Below are 19,793 nucleotides of genomic sequence, written 5' to 3'. Positions count from 1 at the left end.
CAAATAATTAATTCTTCAGATAGTGCCCCAGTTAGTTTGATGCAAACTGTGAAAAAAACTCAACCTGTAAGGTTTGCCATCAGGGCAAACTACAGCAAACATCTTGCTATCACATACCAGGCATGTACATTGCTGTACTTGGCTCACAGACAGGGGTATACGAGAGTTGACGTGTGGTGGTATTGCTAAACCAAACCAATAGCAAACAGCGCCTGCACGCATGAAAGGCGTCATCAATGATGGCAGTACGCTTCAGCTGCCGGAACAGTCCAGCACACTGCGGGCCGGGTGTGCAGATTATGGTGTGCTTGTACCGGTGTCAAGAGTTATACTTGCTCCTGATGTCTTCCTGTGTACCAGACCTTTGGATTGATGCTGGCCACAAGAATTGGTTCTCCCGAACTCTTACCTTCTCACCAGCTAGGCCTTCAATAACCAGTAAGACTGGGAGTTGTGTTCTAACTGGAGTTCTTTATATTATCCTGACCACTTTGTGTACCAGACCTTTCAGCAGAAATGTCAATATGTAATAAGAAACTGGCAACTGGACACGTCTCACCCAGTCACTTCCCTCACCTGTATTCCATCCTCATAACCATTTGTTTTTCATTGAAAAATTAATAAAATGTACTTAAAAAAGTAAAATACATGACATAATAAGCCTGCATGGTTGCATCACAATTAGCTCAGATGCATGTGCCATGTCTGTAGTTGTTGTTACACAACATGACTCTCATGTCATTGTAATTGCAGCATATCTACCTCATAGGGCACATTCAGAGGAGCAAATTTATGAAATTTGCTCACAAAGTGTTCCAAAAGTAAACCTGAAGGAGCAAACTGCTAAGGAACCAGTACAGACATTAAAATCATGTCACTGCTGTTCTGATGAGGAACCCATCTATATCTACATATACACATATATAAAGCCATGTGAAAAGAACACTCTCTTTCAAATCTGAGATTTGACATATCAAGCCGTTGCAAACAAATATTTAGTTCTCACCAAGCTCTAAAATGTAATAATCGTAATCTCAGTAACTATACCCCATAACATATTTTAATTTGTCATTTACTCAACAAAAAATAATCCATCATTATTATGTGTGAAAAAGTAAGAACATCCGCTTCCAATCAGTTCTATCAATTAAGAAGCTAATTTGAGCCTAGTGACCCTATACAAGTGCACATTAGTATTTGATCATCAAGAGGAAGTCCTAACACCTTCATGTAAAAGCAGAACCTTTGGCAGTTCAGTCAGGAGCATTTATGGAGAAAAAAACATCTGCAATGATCTCATAAAAGCAATAAAGATTATTTCCAAATAGAGAACATTAAAGATAGTTACCAAACTTCCGAGGAGTGGGCATCCTAGCAAATTCACCAAGAAATGGGAAACTCAGAGAAATTACAAAGAACTCAACAGCTGCATACAGGAACCTACATAACTCTGTCAACATGGTAAAATGTAAAAGTTCATAAAGACCATAAGAAAGACCGAATAAGTATTAGTAGTGCTTGTATGGAAAGATAGCCAGGAAAAAAAGCCTTTTTTGTAAACAAAAAAACACTGCAGGATGGATTAGACTTGCAAAGCTGCATCTGAACATTCACAAGATTTCTGTAACAATATCCTCTGGAAATACAATACCAAAGTGGAACTGTTTGGTCTTAGAGACTTCTTCAAGTTACTAAACATGTATATGTGTATTTACTTTTTCTTTTTTTAAACATACGGCTTCTTCATGTTAGGATATTTTTTGTTGAATAAATAATGACAACAAAATTCTGCTGTTAAATGGGTTATTTATCACACGAGAACAGATTATTCTCAACACTTTATTTATTGAAGCATTTAATACAAAGTACAGCAATATTATGTACTTTTACATAATGCAAACGCTTTTGAAAACAGTTCAGTGCCTAAAAGATTCATACTAACATCAAAGAACATATAATGGTAATAGAGGAAAATTGGTAAACAATACAAATAAAAATATACACCTATCAGTCACAATATTATAACCACTCAAGTGAAGTGAATACCATTGACTATATCTTTACAATGGCACCTATCAAGGGGTGGGATATATTAGGCAGCAAGTGAACAGTCAGTTCTTAAGGTTGATGCGTTGGAAGCAGGAAAAATGGCCAAGCTTAAGGATCTGAGCGACTTTGACAAGGGCCAAATTTGATGGCCCTTGATGAACATCTCCAAAACGGCTGGTCTTGCAGGGTGTTCCCGGTATGCAGTGGTTAGTACCTACCAAAAGTGGTCCAAGGAAGGACAACTGGTGAACCGGCGACACTGTCATGGGTGCACAAAGCTCCTTGATGCACATGGGAATGAAGGCTAGCCCGTTTTATCCAATTCCACAGAAGAGCTACAGTAGCAAAAATTGCTGAAAAAGTTAATGCAGGCTATGATAGAAAGGCGTCAGAACACACAGTGCATCGCAGCTTGCTGCGTAGCCACAGACAGGTCAGAGTGTCCATGATGACCTCTGCCACAGCCAAAAGAGCCTACAATGGGCATGTGAGTGCTAGAACTGGACCATGGAGCAATGGAAGAAAGTGGCCTGTTCTGATGAATCACATTTTCTTTTACACCACGTGATGCCGGGTGCGTATACATGGTTTACCTGGAAAAGAGATGGCACCAGGATGCACTATGGGAAGTAGGCAAGCCGGCGGAGGCAGTGTGATGCTCTAGGTAATGTTCTGCTGGGAAACCTTCGGTCCTCGCATTCATGTGAATGTTACTTTGACACGTACCAGCAACGGTATTCCCTGATCGCATTGGTCTCTTTCAGCAGGAGAATACTTTCTGCCACACTGAAAAAAATTGTTCAGGAATGGTTTCAGAATCATGACAGAGTTCAAGGTGTTGACTTGGCCTCCAAATTCCCCAGATCTTAATCCGATCGAGCATCTGTGGGATCTGCTGGAAAAACAAGTCCAAGCCATGGAGACTCCACCTCGCAACTTACAGGACTTAAAGGATCTGCTGCTAAAATCTTGGTGTCAGATACCACAGGACACCTTCAGAGGTCTTGTGAAGTACATGCCTCGAATGGACAATGCTGTTTTGGCGGCACAAGGGGGGACGTACACAATATTAGACTAGTGGTTTTTAATTTTGTGGCTGATTGGTATATACCTTAACATTGTACCATATGGGCTGTGTTTTAACTTATTCGGTGGAGCACCAGGGAGCCATCCTGAAGATTTCAGAGGATATTTCCAAAAGTTCACAAATAAATTGGTGGGTCACTTGGTAAGGACTATAGAACTGTTATGTCCAGATATGACATAACCAAGTCTAGCAAGCGCTCCATTTCGAATAGGACTCACTCACATTCTAATACATTTACACTACTTTAAGTTACTTTATTAAATATACCATTTATTTATTTTCCCTTTGAGTAATTCAAATGTATAAATTGAATGTCTACATTAGACATATACATAATAAATTTAGAATATAATCTTGTTATACGACTTTACCTAGTTTATATAATTATACTTTATTCACCATATTTACATTGCCAGATGTGGCAATGCTCTTGAAACCAGCTTGTTGGTGTGGCCTAATGGCAAGAGATGTGTGACATCATGGGCTCAATGTTACCATTAGGAGTATGGTCAGGTCCAGAAAGGAGACAGACAGAGAGCAGGCAAAGAGGTAGTAAACATAACACTCTACTAATAGCCTGCACAGAGGCAGATATACAAAAAAAAAAACATTTACGATTAATATATTCCCCCTGCACTAGGCAAATAAAAATGTTAAGGGTACAATTCCAATACTTTGCATTATTACCTTGATAGACTGTAAGATGCTGTTGCCTTTCTCCGTTTCTATTTGACAATTGTCACACTCAATTTTTTTAATGTTCACACAACCAGAGCCCAGTGTTTTGATGTTCACATCTAAAATAAAATAAATACAATTAGCATTTGGAGAGAAAATATTAGACCATTTTGCTGCTAAATGAAGTCATGTTTAACATATGTACCAAATTAAACAACAACCATCATCTGAGATTTTTAGAAATACAATCCATTTAGGAGATTTGCATGCATTAAAGTCATACATTTTACATTTGCCTTTACTACTAATTTGATCCCAATTAATTTGGGAGGAAAACATATTTATTTATAACTAAATTCTACTGACTCCAAAGGGCAGATTCAATTAAGCGCACAGTTCTTTAGGAACTCCGTGGGATGTTAGAGAACTAAAATGTTTCGCATTATTGCTTGCACCTCATAGAGATGTGAGCAAAGATAAGTGAGGTTTCATATACCAAAATACGTGGAGATGCGTGCAGAAGCACATGCCGTAATGCTCCAATGGGACATCTTGCTAAATTGAATTTGGCCCCAAGATTACATAATGAAAGATACAAAACAACACTTTGTTTCAAACAAATGTGACTTTCAAATCTAAATTACATATTTGATTGCAATAAAATATTCACAGGCTCAATGTACTCCTATGTCTTCCTTTGAACTTACTTTCATTTACACCCATAGAAATGTATCTATAATTAATTATATTCTACACCGACAAGAAATGGTAGTCCTCATAAAAATACACAGCACTTAAGAAAAGATGATGTCAGTTTTAGTAACCTTGTATTATCTCCAAAGTAATCCAAATACTTTTATTGATAAAACTTCTGTAGGCTTTCCAGAATTTCAAATATATACATACACATGACTTTAATGGCTCCATGCAATTGGGCATAATTAATCAAACATATTTAGGCCTTGGCTACCCAATTTAATGAAATTGTATTAATGTTCTTAAATCTATAAAGCAGACTACCATCTATTTGGAAGCAAACTATTTCTAATTTCACACAGGGAAAAGAGCTATGCACATTGACAGGTGTGGCTATGCAAAATGCATCCACTACACTGCATACCTGTGGACAATAATGTACTTGCCATTTGTCACACACACACATCATCATCATTTATTTATATAGCACCACTAATTCTGCAGCGCTGTACAGAGAACTCATTCACATCAGTCCCTGCCCCATTGGAGCTTACAGTCTAAATTCCATAATATAGACACACACTCACACAGATACAGAGAGAGGGGGACAGACAGAGAGGGAGAGACTAGGGTCAATTTTGATAGCAGCCAATTAACCTACCAGTATGCTTTTTTTGGATTGTGGGAGGAAACCGGAACACCCAAAGGAAACCCACGCAAACACAGGGAGAACACACAAACTCCACACAGATAAGGCCATGGTCGGGAATCGAACTCATGCTGTGAGGCAGAAGTGCTAACCACTAGGCCACTGTGCTGCCACACAGTATACTACCTCTCTGTATCCTAGTATTCCAAAATGTGCTTACATTATACTAACCCTATGAGCAAACACCCTGCTTCAGGTCTATGCCTACAATAAAATGGACTACTAGACTTCATATTGTCCTCGTCGACCACTGTAACCTCCAAGAACCAATTGGAATTAGGTACCGCTATGTATGTCTCAGAAATAGGCTTGGACAACACTGTGCTACTGTAGTGGCCAGTCACGCTTCCAGACAGAAACCAGTTATAACATCCATGGGGCTCTTCTGCTAATATACTAGCTGCCTCCCAGCAGTCATGGATTATACTGCTCGCTGATTTGTCAGTACAACAAAAAGGGGCAGAGCAAGTCTGCAAGCTGTGAATAAGAGGTGTTTTTGCGTCTGTAAGAAGACACTGGTAGGTGTTATCTAACTCTACGCTCATAGATTACTGAGCTGTCAAAATGTGGCCTCACAAGCAGACTACAACAGGGCTGAATACAACACGGCAGTTCACACAGTGTGCAATGAAAGTGCATGATGTCACTTCTGTTGCAAATTTTTATCTCCACGAACAATTTTTAATAGGTGCCACCAAAGAAGTTTCACTTCAAAAATGGTTACAAGCCTCTGTCTCTGAAAGTCTGGAAGTTGTTATAATGAATCCTACAGCAGATGTTACATCTACTATATCAGTGATGGGTAACATGGCATAATTTAAAGGTCGCATTTGTGTGGCCCTCCAACAAGGCAACAAGCGACCTTGCCACCCCCACAGCACTCATCCCAAAATGCCCCAACATGCTCTTCATTTTCTCCAAAATTCCACCACATGAAACTCAGAACCCCCCGCCAACCCTCCACACTCGCCAGAGAAATGTCCCCACAAGCACTCAGACCACCACTTACTATAATATTCCCCTAACATTTATTCTAAAACTCCCCAATGCCACGCAGATCTTTCCAAATACTACCCAGCCCTTCCCAAATGTCACTCAAACGTCCCCACATGTCCACACTCGCTAGTTAATCTAGAAACCTTAGTCAAAATACTTACCTTTAGCCTGGAGCCTGCAGAGGAAAGAGGGAGAGCACATAGGACAGAAGACATTGCACTCGTCTCATCCCCCTTCAATTAGATGTGCTGTATGACCTTCCTGTAGTGTGCAAAGGAGGTCATGTGTACAGCGCTGTGGAATTAGTGGCGCTATATAAAAAAAAATAATGATGATGACACAACCTCGCTGCCCCTGGTTCAGTCTTAACTGCTTTATAAGAAAGCAGAGAATAATTTAGAGCAGGGAAAAAATATATGGGATGCAGACGAGACGTCTCACCAGGCTGCTGACGGCCGACTAGTTGCCCACCACTGTACTATATCACAATAAGAGTTAAATAAGGCTTCATTTTTGATCAAGTCATATGGAAAAACAGTTCAATTGAGCTACCTGGAAAAACACAGTCTGGTAAGCTCAGCTGCATTAATCGACAGGATCATCATCCAATTTAGCCATACATGTGGACAGCCAAAGTAAATAAAAACCAGAAAGTTGGCAATCAGACTGGCTGGATCATTACCAGTCTATGTTGGGGGCCTACATTCATACAATTATTATTAGCCTTTATTTATTGGGCGTCACGTGTGGTCTGCAGCACCATACAGCGGACAAACCAGTCAGTAGAAGGTATTACAGTACAATACAATAAACAAACAACACTACAATTCTTAACACTGCTACTGATAGGAAGGAAGGGTAATGGGGTGCAACGGTATATTCAGCGCAAGCTGAAACCTGTGTCCAATAGCATGTTCGCAACAAACAGCTTTAGAGTCACTGAAAGAGGTGCAAAGACATTGGATGAGTGGTCAAGGGACAGAAAGCCCAAGGAGGAGGTGTGTAGTGCCACTAGTGAGCAAAAGTTATAGTTAATGAGAACAGGGGGAAGCGGGCCCTGCTCGCTAGAGCTTACAACCAAAAGGGAAAGGGGAAGACAAGCAGTTGACACATGGGGCGAGTCAGTGAAAGGGGATCTGAGGGCAAGAAGCAAGAGTGAGAGAGATGGATGAAAAGACATGGTGAGGTATACTACATGGTGAAATGGTTAAGCAGAGGCTTTTAAGAACAGGTGGGTTTTCAATGACCGTTTGAAGCTATGAAGGTTAGGGGACAGTCTGATAGAATAAGGGAGATTGTTCAAGTGGTGGGGGGAGCACGGAAGAAATCTTGGATACGAGAGTGAGATGTGGGGACCAGTGGGAAGGAAAGGTGATGGTCGGAAAGGGCAGTAGGAAGTATGTATGTAGATGAGGTTGAAGATGTAGGGAGCAGAGTTGGAGAAGGTTGAAGAGGGCATTGTACGTGAGGATAAGGAGTTTGAAGAGGATTCTGTAGGGGAAGGGGAGCCAGTGTAAGGCTAGGCCGAGAGGAGGAGATGTGGAGCAGTGAGAGCGGAAGATAAGCCTAGCAGCAGCATTAAGTACAGAGCGAAAAGGAGGGAAATGGGAGTAGGGAAGGCCAGTAAGGAGACGGTTGCAGTATTTGAGATGAGAAATGATCAGTGAGTGGATAAGCGTTTTGGGGGCATCCTGGGAGAGGAATGGTCTGATGCCAGCGATGTTGCGGAGCTGGTAGCAACAGGATTGGGCAAAAGATTTAATGTGGGGGGGTGAAGGAGAGGGAGGAGTCAAGAACGACACCAGGGCAGCCAAGTTGGGGAACAGAGGAGATAGTGGTATTGTCAACAGTAATAGAGAGGTCAGAAGGGGAGGGGGAGAATGCCTAAGGACATCCAGGAGGAAATGCTGGAGAAGCAACTGCACACCCAAAAGAGGAGGGAATGGGAGAGATCAGGAGAAGAGAGATAGAGCTGAGTGTCATCGGCATAGAGGTGATACTGGAGACCGAAGGAACTAATGAGTTTACCCAGAGACGTGGTGTATAGAGAAAAGAGCAGAGGGGCAAGGAGAATGCCCTGTGGGACTCCTACAGGAAGGATGGATGGGGGGGACGGGACGTGGGAAGGAGCAGTTGGCGAGGTTAAGAGATGAACCATGTTAGGACCGTTTCAGAGAGGCCAATGACATGAAGGGTGTGGACGTAGGAGGGTGATTCACAATGTCAAAAAGTGGTCCGGGAGGATAAGCAGGGAGAAGTGGCCCCTGGATTTGGCCAAGAGAAGATCGTTGGTGACTTTGGTCGGGGCAGTTTCTGTGGATTGGAGGGGGCAAAAGACAGCCTGAAGAGGATCAAAGATGGAGTTATCAGAGAGGTAGCAGGTGAGCTGCAATAACAATATATGATTATTATTCAAATATAGGTACAACAAAAGGGTTCACAATCTTTCTAGGAACTGTAAGTTACTGCAGGACAGTAGAATAGCTAACAATTCATGTTTTCAAAACAAAAATTTGCACTCCTGAAAATACACAGAACTGTTAGGGGCATAGCCGTATAACCCCTGCCTTTATGACATACCGAAGCGCACAGGAGTGGTGACATCTACACAGGCCTGGCTGTCTATGTCTTGGGAACTGATCAGCACCTGCTTGGACTCCTCGTCGTATTTGACTTCAATGTTGTCCAGATCAAGCCCCCGGTGCACATTGCGGTCCACTCCGCTGACCATTACAAATACCCTGTCAGCGTTCGGGTATGTGAGCGGGTCCTGGGGTCTCACCCGCACATTGCACGGCAGCTTTACCCTCAGGCTACTCAGCGGGCTGACGATAAGAGTCCACTGCTTGAGCGGTTTGTTCCGGGACTCAGTAGCCTTGGTGCCCCGGTGCCGGCAGGGTACTATCCGTGTTCCACGCACAAGCGACCACCAAAGGTGGCCACGATGTACCAGGGAGACCATTACTGCCTTATATCACCCATGCAGACACTTCTTACTGTCCTCTCTACGTACCCACAACCAAGCTGACGGGAGATGTAGTGAAAAACATAACACTCTACAAAGCTCCTTATGCAAAGAAAACTACATCTCCCAGAATCCCTCGCCCCAGATGTTCGACGTGCTCCAGTCGTCGATTGTTTACTTGGTTATGATGATTATCTGCGCGTCAGCACTATTGTCCACACAGGAGGAGTATGGAAAAGTTTACATTCATTTTCAAGGTTGTCTTAGTAGTAGTAATTTAATACTAACAGAATTTCTTCACGTTTTCATAGAACATATTACAAAAGAAAGGAATTCCATACTTGTAAGTTTGGTAGGTCATCAATTACAAAGAACGGTACTTCACACGTACTGTGCAAGTGCCCAAACAATCATATTTTAACTAAATAGACTAGTTAAGTTTTGTTTCTTATTTTTAAATCAAGCTAAAGGCAGCAAAACTGGCCATAATCATCATCAGCTATTTATATAGCGCTACTAATTCTGCAGCGCTGTACAGAGAGCTCACTCATGTTAGCAACCAACAGGTTTAGAGTCACTGAAAGAGGTGCAAAGACATTGGAGGAGTGGAGCAGAAAGCCCAAGGAGGAGGTGTCTAGTGCAGCTGGTCAGTCCCTGCCCCACAGTCTAAATTCCCTAACATACACACACAGAGACAAGGGTCAATTTTGAGAAGCAGCCAATTAACCTATTAGTATGTTTTTGGAATGTGGGAGGAAACTGGAGCACCCGAAAGAAACCCACGCAAACACAGGGTAAACATAATGTAATGGAAATCATTAAACCATTGTATATTGTTTTGGTAGTAAACTACGACCTTCTAAATTGCTCTTGTACTGCAAGTTCCATACAAATTTCTTATAAAGCAAAAATTCCACCCTCATGCCAAATATACTTCTCCTTCTTTAATTTAACCTTTCCACAACTCTGCCAAAATGTGAAATTATTGCATATTTTTAAAATATCCAATAGACATCATTAGATAAGTATTGGGAGTCTTGATACCAGCAGCCAACTATTCAGCTCTCCCCAGAGTGATTGCTAGAATGCCAGTGCCCATCTCTGTGTAAGGCTGCACTCAGGCACAGCGCTCCCATTAGGCAACATTAGGCAGTTGCCTAGGGCGCCGGGCTCTGAAGGGCGCCACAGGATTAAAAAGCAGATTTACTTTTTACTGTAAAACTGTGCGGCAACCGCGGGCATACCTTCCACGGCCGCCGCACAGCTATGGATCACCATCGCCGCAACGGCCCGCAGATACTGAACGGGCTCAGCAGCTGCTCTGCTCCTACCAAGCAAAACTTTGTGCTCCGGAACAGCACATGGGGTGGGCGCACCACCGTCTCCTCCACTCCCCCTCCCCTTACTGACTGTCGGGCGTGACATCATCATCAGGGCCCGACAGTATCAGTGAGGGACGGGACCCTGCAGAGAGGAGCAGCGTCATGGAGTTTAAGGTAAGGAAAGTCCTGGGGGCGGATATTTTGGGGGGGTGGCAGATTTCTTTTTGGGGGGGGGCGGATATTTTGGGGGGGGGGGCGGATTTTCAAAATTGCGCCTAGGGCACCGGCCCAGGCTGCACTGCACCCTGGAACTGACACTTGCCCCTTCTTTCTTCCCTGCTCGGAGCATGGTGGTTCTATACACGTAGGCAAGGCCCCAAAGAGACCTCTAACTGATAAGGCTGTACCTGTATCCGAGTATGCAGACAGAGAGACGCTCTCCACCAAGAGGTCTATTTGTTAACATGCGATCAGTCATAAAAATGGAGAAAATGCCTGTTTTCTCGTAAAATGGTCAATGCATAATTTATGAGTGGTTCCTCGCAGGAGAAATCTTCTCTTGCCATTACCCAGTTGGGGTCTGCAAAGTTCTCCAATTCATTAAGCTTTCCACAGCTAGGCAACACATCTCAGGATACCTTTCATTTTCACTGGGGTCCAGCTGAAGCTTTTCCGGGTTCACTGGATACTTCACCTGTGGAAGTGCTCTGTGCATGCATACAGCACTTCCTCCACGCTAAATTATGCTAAATAGTAAAAACATTTTGTGTAGGAGGGGGACTTCGCTGGGGCTCCTAGAGCAGCCCCGGCGTGGTACATTTCAGTGGTGTTTAAATATGTATTGCCGCATTTTGCATCACTAATCATTAATACTGCTTTCATATTGCCGCCCGGCAATATCCCGGGTATAAGAACCCGGGATATTGCCAGGGGACAGAGGCTCCCACGGAGAGAAATTTCCGGGTAGACCTTGTTCATACTCGACCCGGGTCGTCTGGGCTTGCCCCGGCAAAAACCCGGGTTTTTGGCGCAGTATGAATGGGGTACGACACGACCATATTAAATAAATACCCAAATGTTTTGACTTTTTGGAATATCACACCTAAGCATTGTGAATGGCCGACCTCGGGTGACCCATGAGACTATTCAACTGCAGTCTGAAAACATAGTTCTGGTAACATACAGTATATGAAGAACTGAAGGAGGGAAGCAAGATGGCATAAGGAGGCACATTCCTAATGGTTAGAGTTTGTGGTGTTATGGACAAAGGAAACCCACCCCTAAGAGCGCATCTGTCACTATATGTATGTCTTAACTATGTAAGAATCATCATGTAAGAAATATGGGAATACTTTTAAGCAGAGTCTGAATTACCACACCAGAGGGTGAAGCCAATACAGAGCACACAGGGGAGGAGGGGGTGGGGGGGTCAACAATGCCTGGTCACACCGCCGAAGTCCTCGCTTTGCTCTTCGACCTGGCGCTCAGAAAAGTGGGGCCTCTTCTGCACATACACTGGTCAATAATCCTGAGTACAATCAGGAAAAAGTGTTTTCTGTTTACTTTTATCTTCTAATCTACTTTGTATAACCCTACAAAAAATATTTAAAATCACTGCTAAAAGATAGTCCTATCTGTCCTGTAAAAAAATTAAAACATTTACTTTAAAACCATTAATACATAAAAGATGTAGTTTAACTTTACATTACCTAAACAATGTGTTTGCTCTCAATTTATAAAGCATTGCAAAAAAAATCTCACACGCTACAAATCTGCAAAAGCTGAGATTGTCAGTCAAACTAATATAAGGTAGTAAAATATCAATTTATCATTTTCACATACACAAAAATAAGCCTCTTTTAGATTGCGCTTTAGAAGAATGTCTTCCTTTATTTTATTAAGCAGAGGTACAATAGATACTGAGAGCAGCAACTCGTTTAAATTCCACCAAACCGAACTCGTTAAGCCCCGCCTCCTTTTACAGCCTATTGTCTTGGTTTGTCTACGTCATAAAATCATGTAGGGCGGTAGCCGAGAATTCTCGCTGTTGCCATGGTGCTGGACGCTTGCAATGTAGTCTGATCATACAATTTTAGCTGAGCCTGTGACCACAGACCTGAGAAATGGGACAACACCTGTTATAACCGACCCCGATAATTTATTTGTACAGCTCTGTGTAAGCAGCCTTAAGAAGGTGAGAAACCCATTTGCTGACAAATCAACGCGAGACCACTTACTTTGATCTGCTTTGTTTACTTGTTTAAATAAAGAGAAAGCAGGAGGTAAGCAAAGTGTGACTAAACTATCTGTTGATTGAGTCAAGTATGGGAACGCTCCAAAATAGTTTTTTTTATTTGTACAGAGTTTATATATTCCTGTGTGTTTATAATGTATGTGGTTAAAACGCTGAGACATAAATCTGGGCAAAATATGTAGCCCTGCTGCATATGCCTGACAACTTAAAATCTATATTTAGTTGTGATAATATTGTATACTACAAATGTTCTGTGCATACTCACAGCTAGCATTTGTTTATTACGTTAAAAATCTTGGTAAATGAAAACAGATGAGACTGTTTGACTTGTTTCATTTCTCAATATTGCTCTTAACATAGGCAACTAAAATAATATACAATGTTTACCTGAATATACAGCTCTTTTCGGCTGTGGTTTTCCAGAAGTTAGTTGATGGGGGCTTTATGGGAACTTTACACCAATCAGTCAGTGAATAACCAATTATATTATTCACTTCACTTGTCAGAGGTTTTAATGTTGTGACATTAAAACCTCTGATAAGTGAAGTGAATAACATTGATTATCTCGTTACAATGGTACCTGTCAAGGGGAATATATTAGGCAGACAACTGGGTCAGAGCATCTCCAAATGGCAGGTCTTGTGGGGGTGTTCCTGTTATGCATACCTAGCACAAGTGGTCCAAGGAAGGACAACCGGTGAATTAGCGACAAGATCATCGTGGCCAAGGCTCATTAATGTGCATGGTGAGCGAAGGCTAGCCCGTCTGGTCCAATCCCACAGAACAGCTACTGTAACCATATTTCTGAAAAAGTCAATGCTGCTATGATAGAAAGTTGTCAGAACATACAGTGCATTGCAGCTTTCTGCTTATCCACAGACCCATCAGAGTACCCATGCTGACCGCTGTCCACTACTGAAAGAATGAAAGAACCTTCAGTGGGCATGTGAGCACCAGAATTGGACCATGGAGTAATGGAAGAAGGTGGCCTGTCTGATGACTCTCTTTCTTTTACATCATGTGGACAGCCAGGTGCGTGTGCATCATTTACCTGGGGAAGGGATGGCACCAGGATGCACTTTGGGAAGGAGGCAAGCTAGCAGAAGTAGTGTGATGCTCTGGCCAATGTTCTGCTGGGAAACTTGGGACCTGATATTCAAGTGGATGTTACTTTGACACATACCAACTACTTAAACATTGTTGCAGACCAAGTACACCCCTTCATGAAAACGACAATCACCCCTGATGGCAGTGGCCTCTTTCAGCAGTATAATGCACCCTGCAAAAATTGTTCAGAAATGGTTTGAAGAACATGACAAGCTGCAGACTTTGTCTCCAAATTCCCAAAATCTCAATCTGATCGAGCTTCTGTGAGATGTGTTGGAAAAACAAGTTCTAGCCATGGAGCCCCCACCTCGTAACTTACAGGACTTAAAGGATCTTCTGCTAACGTCTTGGTGCCATATACCACAAGACCCCTTCAGATGTCTTGTGGAGTGCATGCCTCGACACGTCAAATGCTTTTTGGCAGCACAAGTGAGACCAACACAATATTAGGCTGCTGGTGTTAATGTTGTGGCTGATCGGTGTATATGTCCATACACAAACTGTATGTGTCATCTATTTTAAAACAATGACTAGTTATATACAATTATATGTTGCACTATACAGTGTATTTTATTAATGCTATCATTACTACGATCATTATAAAAAAAAATTTTGCTGAATGTTTCCCATTTATCACTGTTTTTCACACGGCAGTTTGTAAAAATGAGCAGTTTTGGAGAAGAAAGGTCTGACATAAGTGAGTCTTCAGAAGAAGAAGACAATGTCCAGGAGAAGCCGCTGTATGCAATAGCTCCTTTTAATACGCAAGATGAGAGTCCTAAAGATGTGTCTTCAAGTCCTGCCTTTCAGTGTTTGGATGAGGTAACATATGACAAGTGCAGCTCAATCTTTATTCTATTAGCCTAATTGTCTGATATGTATGTTTTCACCTGGAAAGCTCAGAATGGGCTAAAAGCACGATGCTGCCAGATTTGTAGTACTCCTGGTTGATCAATTATGTCACAGCTACTTTAAACTAAACATCATAGAGCCACAGAACTAGACTGTTTCTCTGAACATTACTTGTTTACTTTATTTGGGGATTAACAATTGTCTCCACTTCAATATTTATATTGGGTTTTAGACAGACTATTTTGTAATTCTAAATTACACTTAAATTGTCATTTGTGTTGGTGAACTATTCTTGAATTACTTATGGTGATTACTTATACAGTTTAGGATCATTGTGTATATAGATTCATAGGTGTATTTATAGTCCATGGGGCAGATTTGGGGTGACACAGACCTGTAGATTATTATTATAATAATAATAATAATAATAATTAATATCTGATGCCAGCCAGACACTGTACTGGTGCATTGTTGGAGGGGTGATGGTGCCTTTTGGGGAGAATGCTCTTACACTTTGACCTTTACCTAATTATTATTATTACTCCATTAAAAAAAAAAAACGATCAGTATAAGCATCAAAGAGAAGTTTCTTGGCTCTGAATGCATCCAGAACTCCCACAAAATGCACGTCACATGGGAGTTTCAGGCAGAAGGGGATAGATTGAAGACAGTGTGTGTACTTGGGTCTCTGTTCAATTGGGTCACCATGCTGAGCATTATCATTAGAATATTAGATTTTGCTGGGCATTATTACTGGCATAATAGATCTTGATGGGCATTACCACTGCCATATTACATCCTCCATTACACTTCTCCCTTCTTATCCTTCTCTCTACTGCCTTCAATACCATTGACCACTCCCTCCTTTTGCACAGTCTCCAATCTATAGGTCTATAGGACTCTGTAACACTGTTCTCTCCTGGTTTTCCTCTTACCTCACTAACCACTTCTTTTCAGTCACTTCCCTTCCCTTTCCTTACTTGTCAGAGTTTCCCAGAAATTCAAGGATCAATTTTTGCCCCCTACTTTTTCCCTCTACTCCTCCTCCCTTGATGACCTCTTCAGCTCCTTTGACCATAAGTAACACTTGTATGCTGATGACTCCCAAATCTGTTTTTCCTCTCCTGACTTCTCTCCTACCATTATGTCTCATGTCTCCTGCTATTTTTGTCCATCTCATCTTGGATATCCCAGCACTTTCTAAAAACTCAATATTTCTAAAAATGAAATGATCAATATTCCCTCTCCCCGCTCCAGGGCTCCCTCACCTCCCTCCTCTCTCTTTCTGTTGATAATACTACCATCTTCTCTGTCCTCAAATCTGCTGCCTAGGGATCATCCTCGATTCTTCCCTCTTCAAACCTCACATTCAGTCTGTGACAGGATGGACTGCCTATGCCACCCTGTCTGTTGTTGCTGGGAACCGGCTGGGCTTACTTTGCCACCGTTCCCTTTCATTATCCAAAAAGTGCCCTCTTGCCGCAATAGGAGGGGCTGCTGCCACCACTGGACTCCTATACCGGCATCCAGAACCGGATTTCTTCTGGGTCACTGACGCTGCTAGTGTACCTCGTTGCTGATGGTACCTGGGCTGGTAACTCCAGACCTCTTACTATGGATCCGGGTTGCTGTGAATGGATTTCCCCTGGCCTATCACATGGACCAGGGCTGCATGGATAGCAAGGTGATCGTTGGTTCTTGGAAAGCTTGGGTCCAAACCGCAGAGTCAGCCGGAGAACGGATTAGATTTTAGGGTCTAATCTGTAGATCAAAGGAAAACAGCAATATTGAAGATGTTTCCAAGCAGGTCTTTGAAGCAAGATGGTTTATTTGCTCACACACACTGGTGGAAGATACCAGTGTGATCAGGTCAGATGAAAATTCAGAAGAACGATGCATTTCAGTGTACAAGTCATTTATACCTTTCAGACACATGCTATTTTTTTATTTTTTTTAAGATTTTATTTTTGCAAGGGTCAACCAAAAGTAACATTCTATACAGCACTGTGTTAAAAAAAAACATCTGAAAAATACATATGCATTAAAACATACAGCGTCTTGTTAGAAAAGAGTATTAATAAGAATGTTGACCCAATTTTTTCAAGAAAGCAACTATTTTTGAAAGAGAAATAAGACTGAGAAGAGTAAAGGGGTGGGGGGGAGTGGCGGCGTGGCGGGCCGCCTAAGAGTAAGATGGAGGAAAGAGTGTGGTGGAATATGGGAGAAGAAAAAGAAAAAGAAGAGATGGGAGAGATGGAACAGGGAAGGGAAGAAAGGATCCAGATGGAGTGATGCTGTAGAATCACATGACAAAAGGGGTTTGGATTTGGAAGTATGAGGTCCACGGCGCCCAAACCTTAGTGAATGACTTAGAGGTATTACGTATTATGCATGTCATGTATTCCATCTGATAAACGTACCAAATCCTACTGATAATCGTCTGTAAAGTTGGAGCATTGGGCTGCTTCCAGTCCATAGCAATCTGGCATAGGGCAGCGGAGATTATGTGGCGAAACATTTTCATTTGATGTTTAGTGGCCGAAGGAATCCCGAGAGGGAGAAGGAAAAACCTGGGAGAAAACGGGATGTCAATCTGCAGTAGCTGTGAGGCGAAGTCCCGAAGTTCCGTCCAAAATGGGGCAAGTCTGGGACACTGCCACCAGATATGGAGGAAGGACCCCTCTGCCCCACAACCTCTCCAACATGTGCTAGATGAATCTGGGAAGATTTTTTGTAATTTGGTTGGAACCAAATACCAGCGATAAAGAAGTTTATAAGCATTTTCTTTTAATTTAACACAAATTGAACTGGAGGCTGTGTTAGTTCTAATTTCCTCCCAGTCTTCATTGTCTAGCGTTTCCCCCAAGTCTCTCTCCCAACCCCTCTCATGAGAATCTCGGTTGTTCGAATCAGGGACTTTAAGTTCCCAGTATAGTAAGGAAATGAGACCTTTGGTAGAAGATCGCCGGAGCGAAAGCGCTTCGAAAAAGGTCAACGGTGTACGACCTAGAGTTAATTTGTTGGTAGAATGAGAATTTATTACTTGTAGGTATTGGAAGAAATATGTGTTTGGAGTATTAAGTTTTGTTTTTAAATCATTAAATGAAGGAAATGAAGTGTCTTTGGTGATATCGTTGAGATAGCGTATGTCTTTTCGTTTCCAGTGTTCAAAGGATGAAGTTATACACCCTGGTGGAAATTTGGGGTTATCAAAAAGTGGGATGACCGGGCTGGGAGTAGGAGCAAGGTTAAATTTCACATTTGCTCGATCCCAGATAGATAACGAGTGGGCTACAATCGGGTGATGAGAAACGGATCGTGGACGACTGGTGCGAGGGAGCCACAGGAGAGAGGATGAGGAAGAGATACCCAAGCTTTCTGCTTCGATCGAGACCCAGACCCTGGAGGAACTAGGAGAATTCCATAACACACATTGGGCAAGTTGCGCTGCTAAGACACATGCTATTTTTAGCATCAGGATATATTCTATTTACACAAACATAAATTTGATACATTGCAAAGCCACTAATATTTATACTTAGATTTGAAATTCTTAAAAACCTTGCTGTGATATCCTGCATCTTTGAGATGCAGGAAATATAGCAGCACATTTTAAATTAAACCTTCCTGTCTCCAAGTTAAAAATCACACATCAAAAGATCTAATTAACATGTGGCCTTTTATCAGACCGTTCGGAATTCATATTCACACAGAACAACAAAAGGACCTACAACAAGCCAGTTTCCCAAACCACAATACACCAAAGGCTTGGTAAACACAGGCTCATTGTATCGGATATATGCATCAGAAATAGGCATATCCTATAGCAAGGTTAGACAAGAGACGAATTTCTTCCCTGGTCTCAGAAATAACGATTACCTACCCCACAATATAAAAAAATGAGTGCAATTACATAAATAAGTGCCCTGCGCTATTTGCTTTAAATACATTTTTACCAAAAGTTATTTAATAGTGATCCAGTAACACAGTCCCTCTCCAAATCCTGCCGCCTCCACATCTGGACTATATCAAAGATCCAGTCCTTTAACACCATGGAACCACTAAAACTCTTATTCAGTCTGTCACGGGCACTAGGAGTCTTTGCCCAGGATATCACCAGATGATGGACTTACCAGAGTAATATAGTTGGTACTATGGTTCTCTGGTAGCAGGGTGACAACGGAACAGGAGAAACAGCAGATGGTGAGAGAATGCTCGAGGAAAGTCTATGACTAGCAGCAACTGGTAATGAGTAGATGAATGTACACGAGGAACCAGATGGACAAGGAAACGTGAGCAAAGTCAGTGGTCTGCGTATAGCAAGTTGTACCACTGCTATAGTGAGGAGGAATGTCCAGGAGTAGCGAGGAGGTAGTGAGAGTCAGCGGTCTGCGTATAGCAAGTTGTACCGCTGTCTATAGTGAAGGAATGGAATCCAGGTGAAGGTAGGTAACGGGGAAGTCAGTGGTCTGCGTATAGCAAGTTGTACCACTGCTTATGTGAGAGGATACTTGAAACTGGTGTCACAGGGAACAGGAGTCAGTGGTCTGCGTCAGCAAGTTGTACCACTGCTATATATATGTGAGGAGGGGCACGAGGAGATAAATGTAAAGCAGAGTATACACGAGGCACACAGAACTTGATCCCACGATGATATCCACAATACAACGATAACTGACAAGCGCTGCTTGAAGTATACAAAGTCACAATAGCTATCCAGGCAATAGGAAACAAGTCAATGGTAACAATAGCTTCAGTGGATAGGAGGCTCCGGAGGAGAACACAACTCAGTCCAGATGGATATGCAATACACAAGCAAAGTCAATAGAAAGTATGCATACCGCGGTTCAGGAGAGCAGGCTGTCAGAGAGACGTGCAGGGATATCTGAACGGCTGAAGGCCAGCAGGAGGTGAGACCACTGGAAGGTGGAAGCGGTAATCAGGTTGGTGCAGCGCACGGCAGGTAATCCAGAATCAACGAAGCAATACTCAGGAAGCAGTAGTAAGTGGAACTGGAAGCATGAAGAACACGGGAGAGTTGAAGCTGTCTGGTATCCAGTAGTAGTGGTGGAGGCAGC

General features: G+C 42.4%; 3 protein-coding genes across 6 annotated transcripts in view; 2 read left to right on the top strand and 1 right to left on the bottom strand.

The window, feature by feature from the left end:
* FAM185A (family with sequence similarity 185 member A) overlaps positions 1–9,253 on the bottom strand; it is a 44,527-nt gene extending 35,274 nt beyond the window's left edge. Inside the window, exons 1-2 of one of the 2 annotated variants that reach the window (XM_075208733.1) lie at positions 8,796–9,253; positions 3,824–3,933 (exon numbers count right to left, since the gene is read on the bottom strand). In XM_075208733.1, the coding sequence (XP_075064834.1) occupies positions 3,824–3,933; positions 8,796–9,177 (492 nt within the window). In that variant the 5' untranslated portion in view covers positions 9,178–9,253. The remainder of the gene's footprint in view (positions 1–3,823; positions 3,934–8,795) is intronic. The other variant, XM_075208730.1, reaches the window with a different exon arrangement.
* LOC142152281 (N-acyl-phosphatidylethanolamine-hydrolyzing phospholipase D-like) overlaps positions 1–19,793 on the top strand; it is a 386,092-nt gene that overhangs the window by 323,093 nt on the left and 43,206 nt on the right. The window lies entirely within an intron of this gene.
* Positions 12,513–19,793, top strand: part of CCDC146 (coiled-coil domain containing 146) — a 165,922-nt gene continuing 158,641 nt past the window's right edge. For 2 of the 3 annotated variants that reach the window (XM_075208740.1, XM_075208738.1), the window contains exons 1-2: positions 12,513–12,696; positions 14,518–14,685. In XM_075208740.1, coding sequence (XP_075064841.1) covers positions 14,527–14,685 — 159 coding nt within the window. In that variant the 5' untranslated portion in view covers positions 12,513–12,696; positions 14,518–14,526. Of the gene's footprint in view, positions 12,785–14,517; positions 14,686–19,793 lie in introns of all 3 variants that reach the window. The other variant, XM_075208739.1, reaches the window with a different exon arrangement.

Source organism: Mixophyes fleayi, chromosome 4 (assembly GCF_038048845.1).
Source record: "Mixophyes fleayi isolate aMixFle1 chromosome 4, aMixFle1.hap1, whole genome shotgun sequence".
Lineage (NCBI taxonomy): Eukaryota > Metazoa > Chordata > Amphibia > Anura > Limnodynastidae > Mixophyes > Mixophyes fleayi.
The sequence above is the reverse complement of the archived record's forward strand: the minus strand, read 5'-3'. Positions and strand labels throughout refer to the sequence as shown.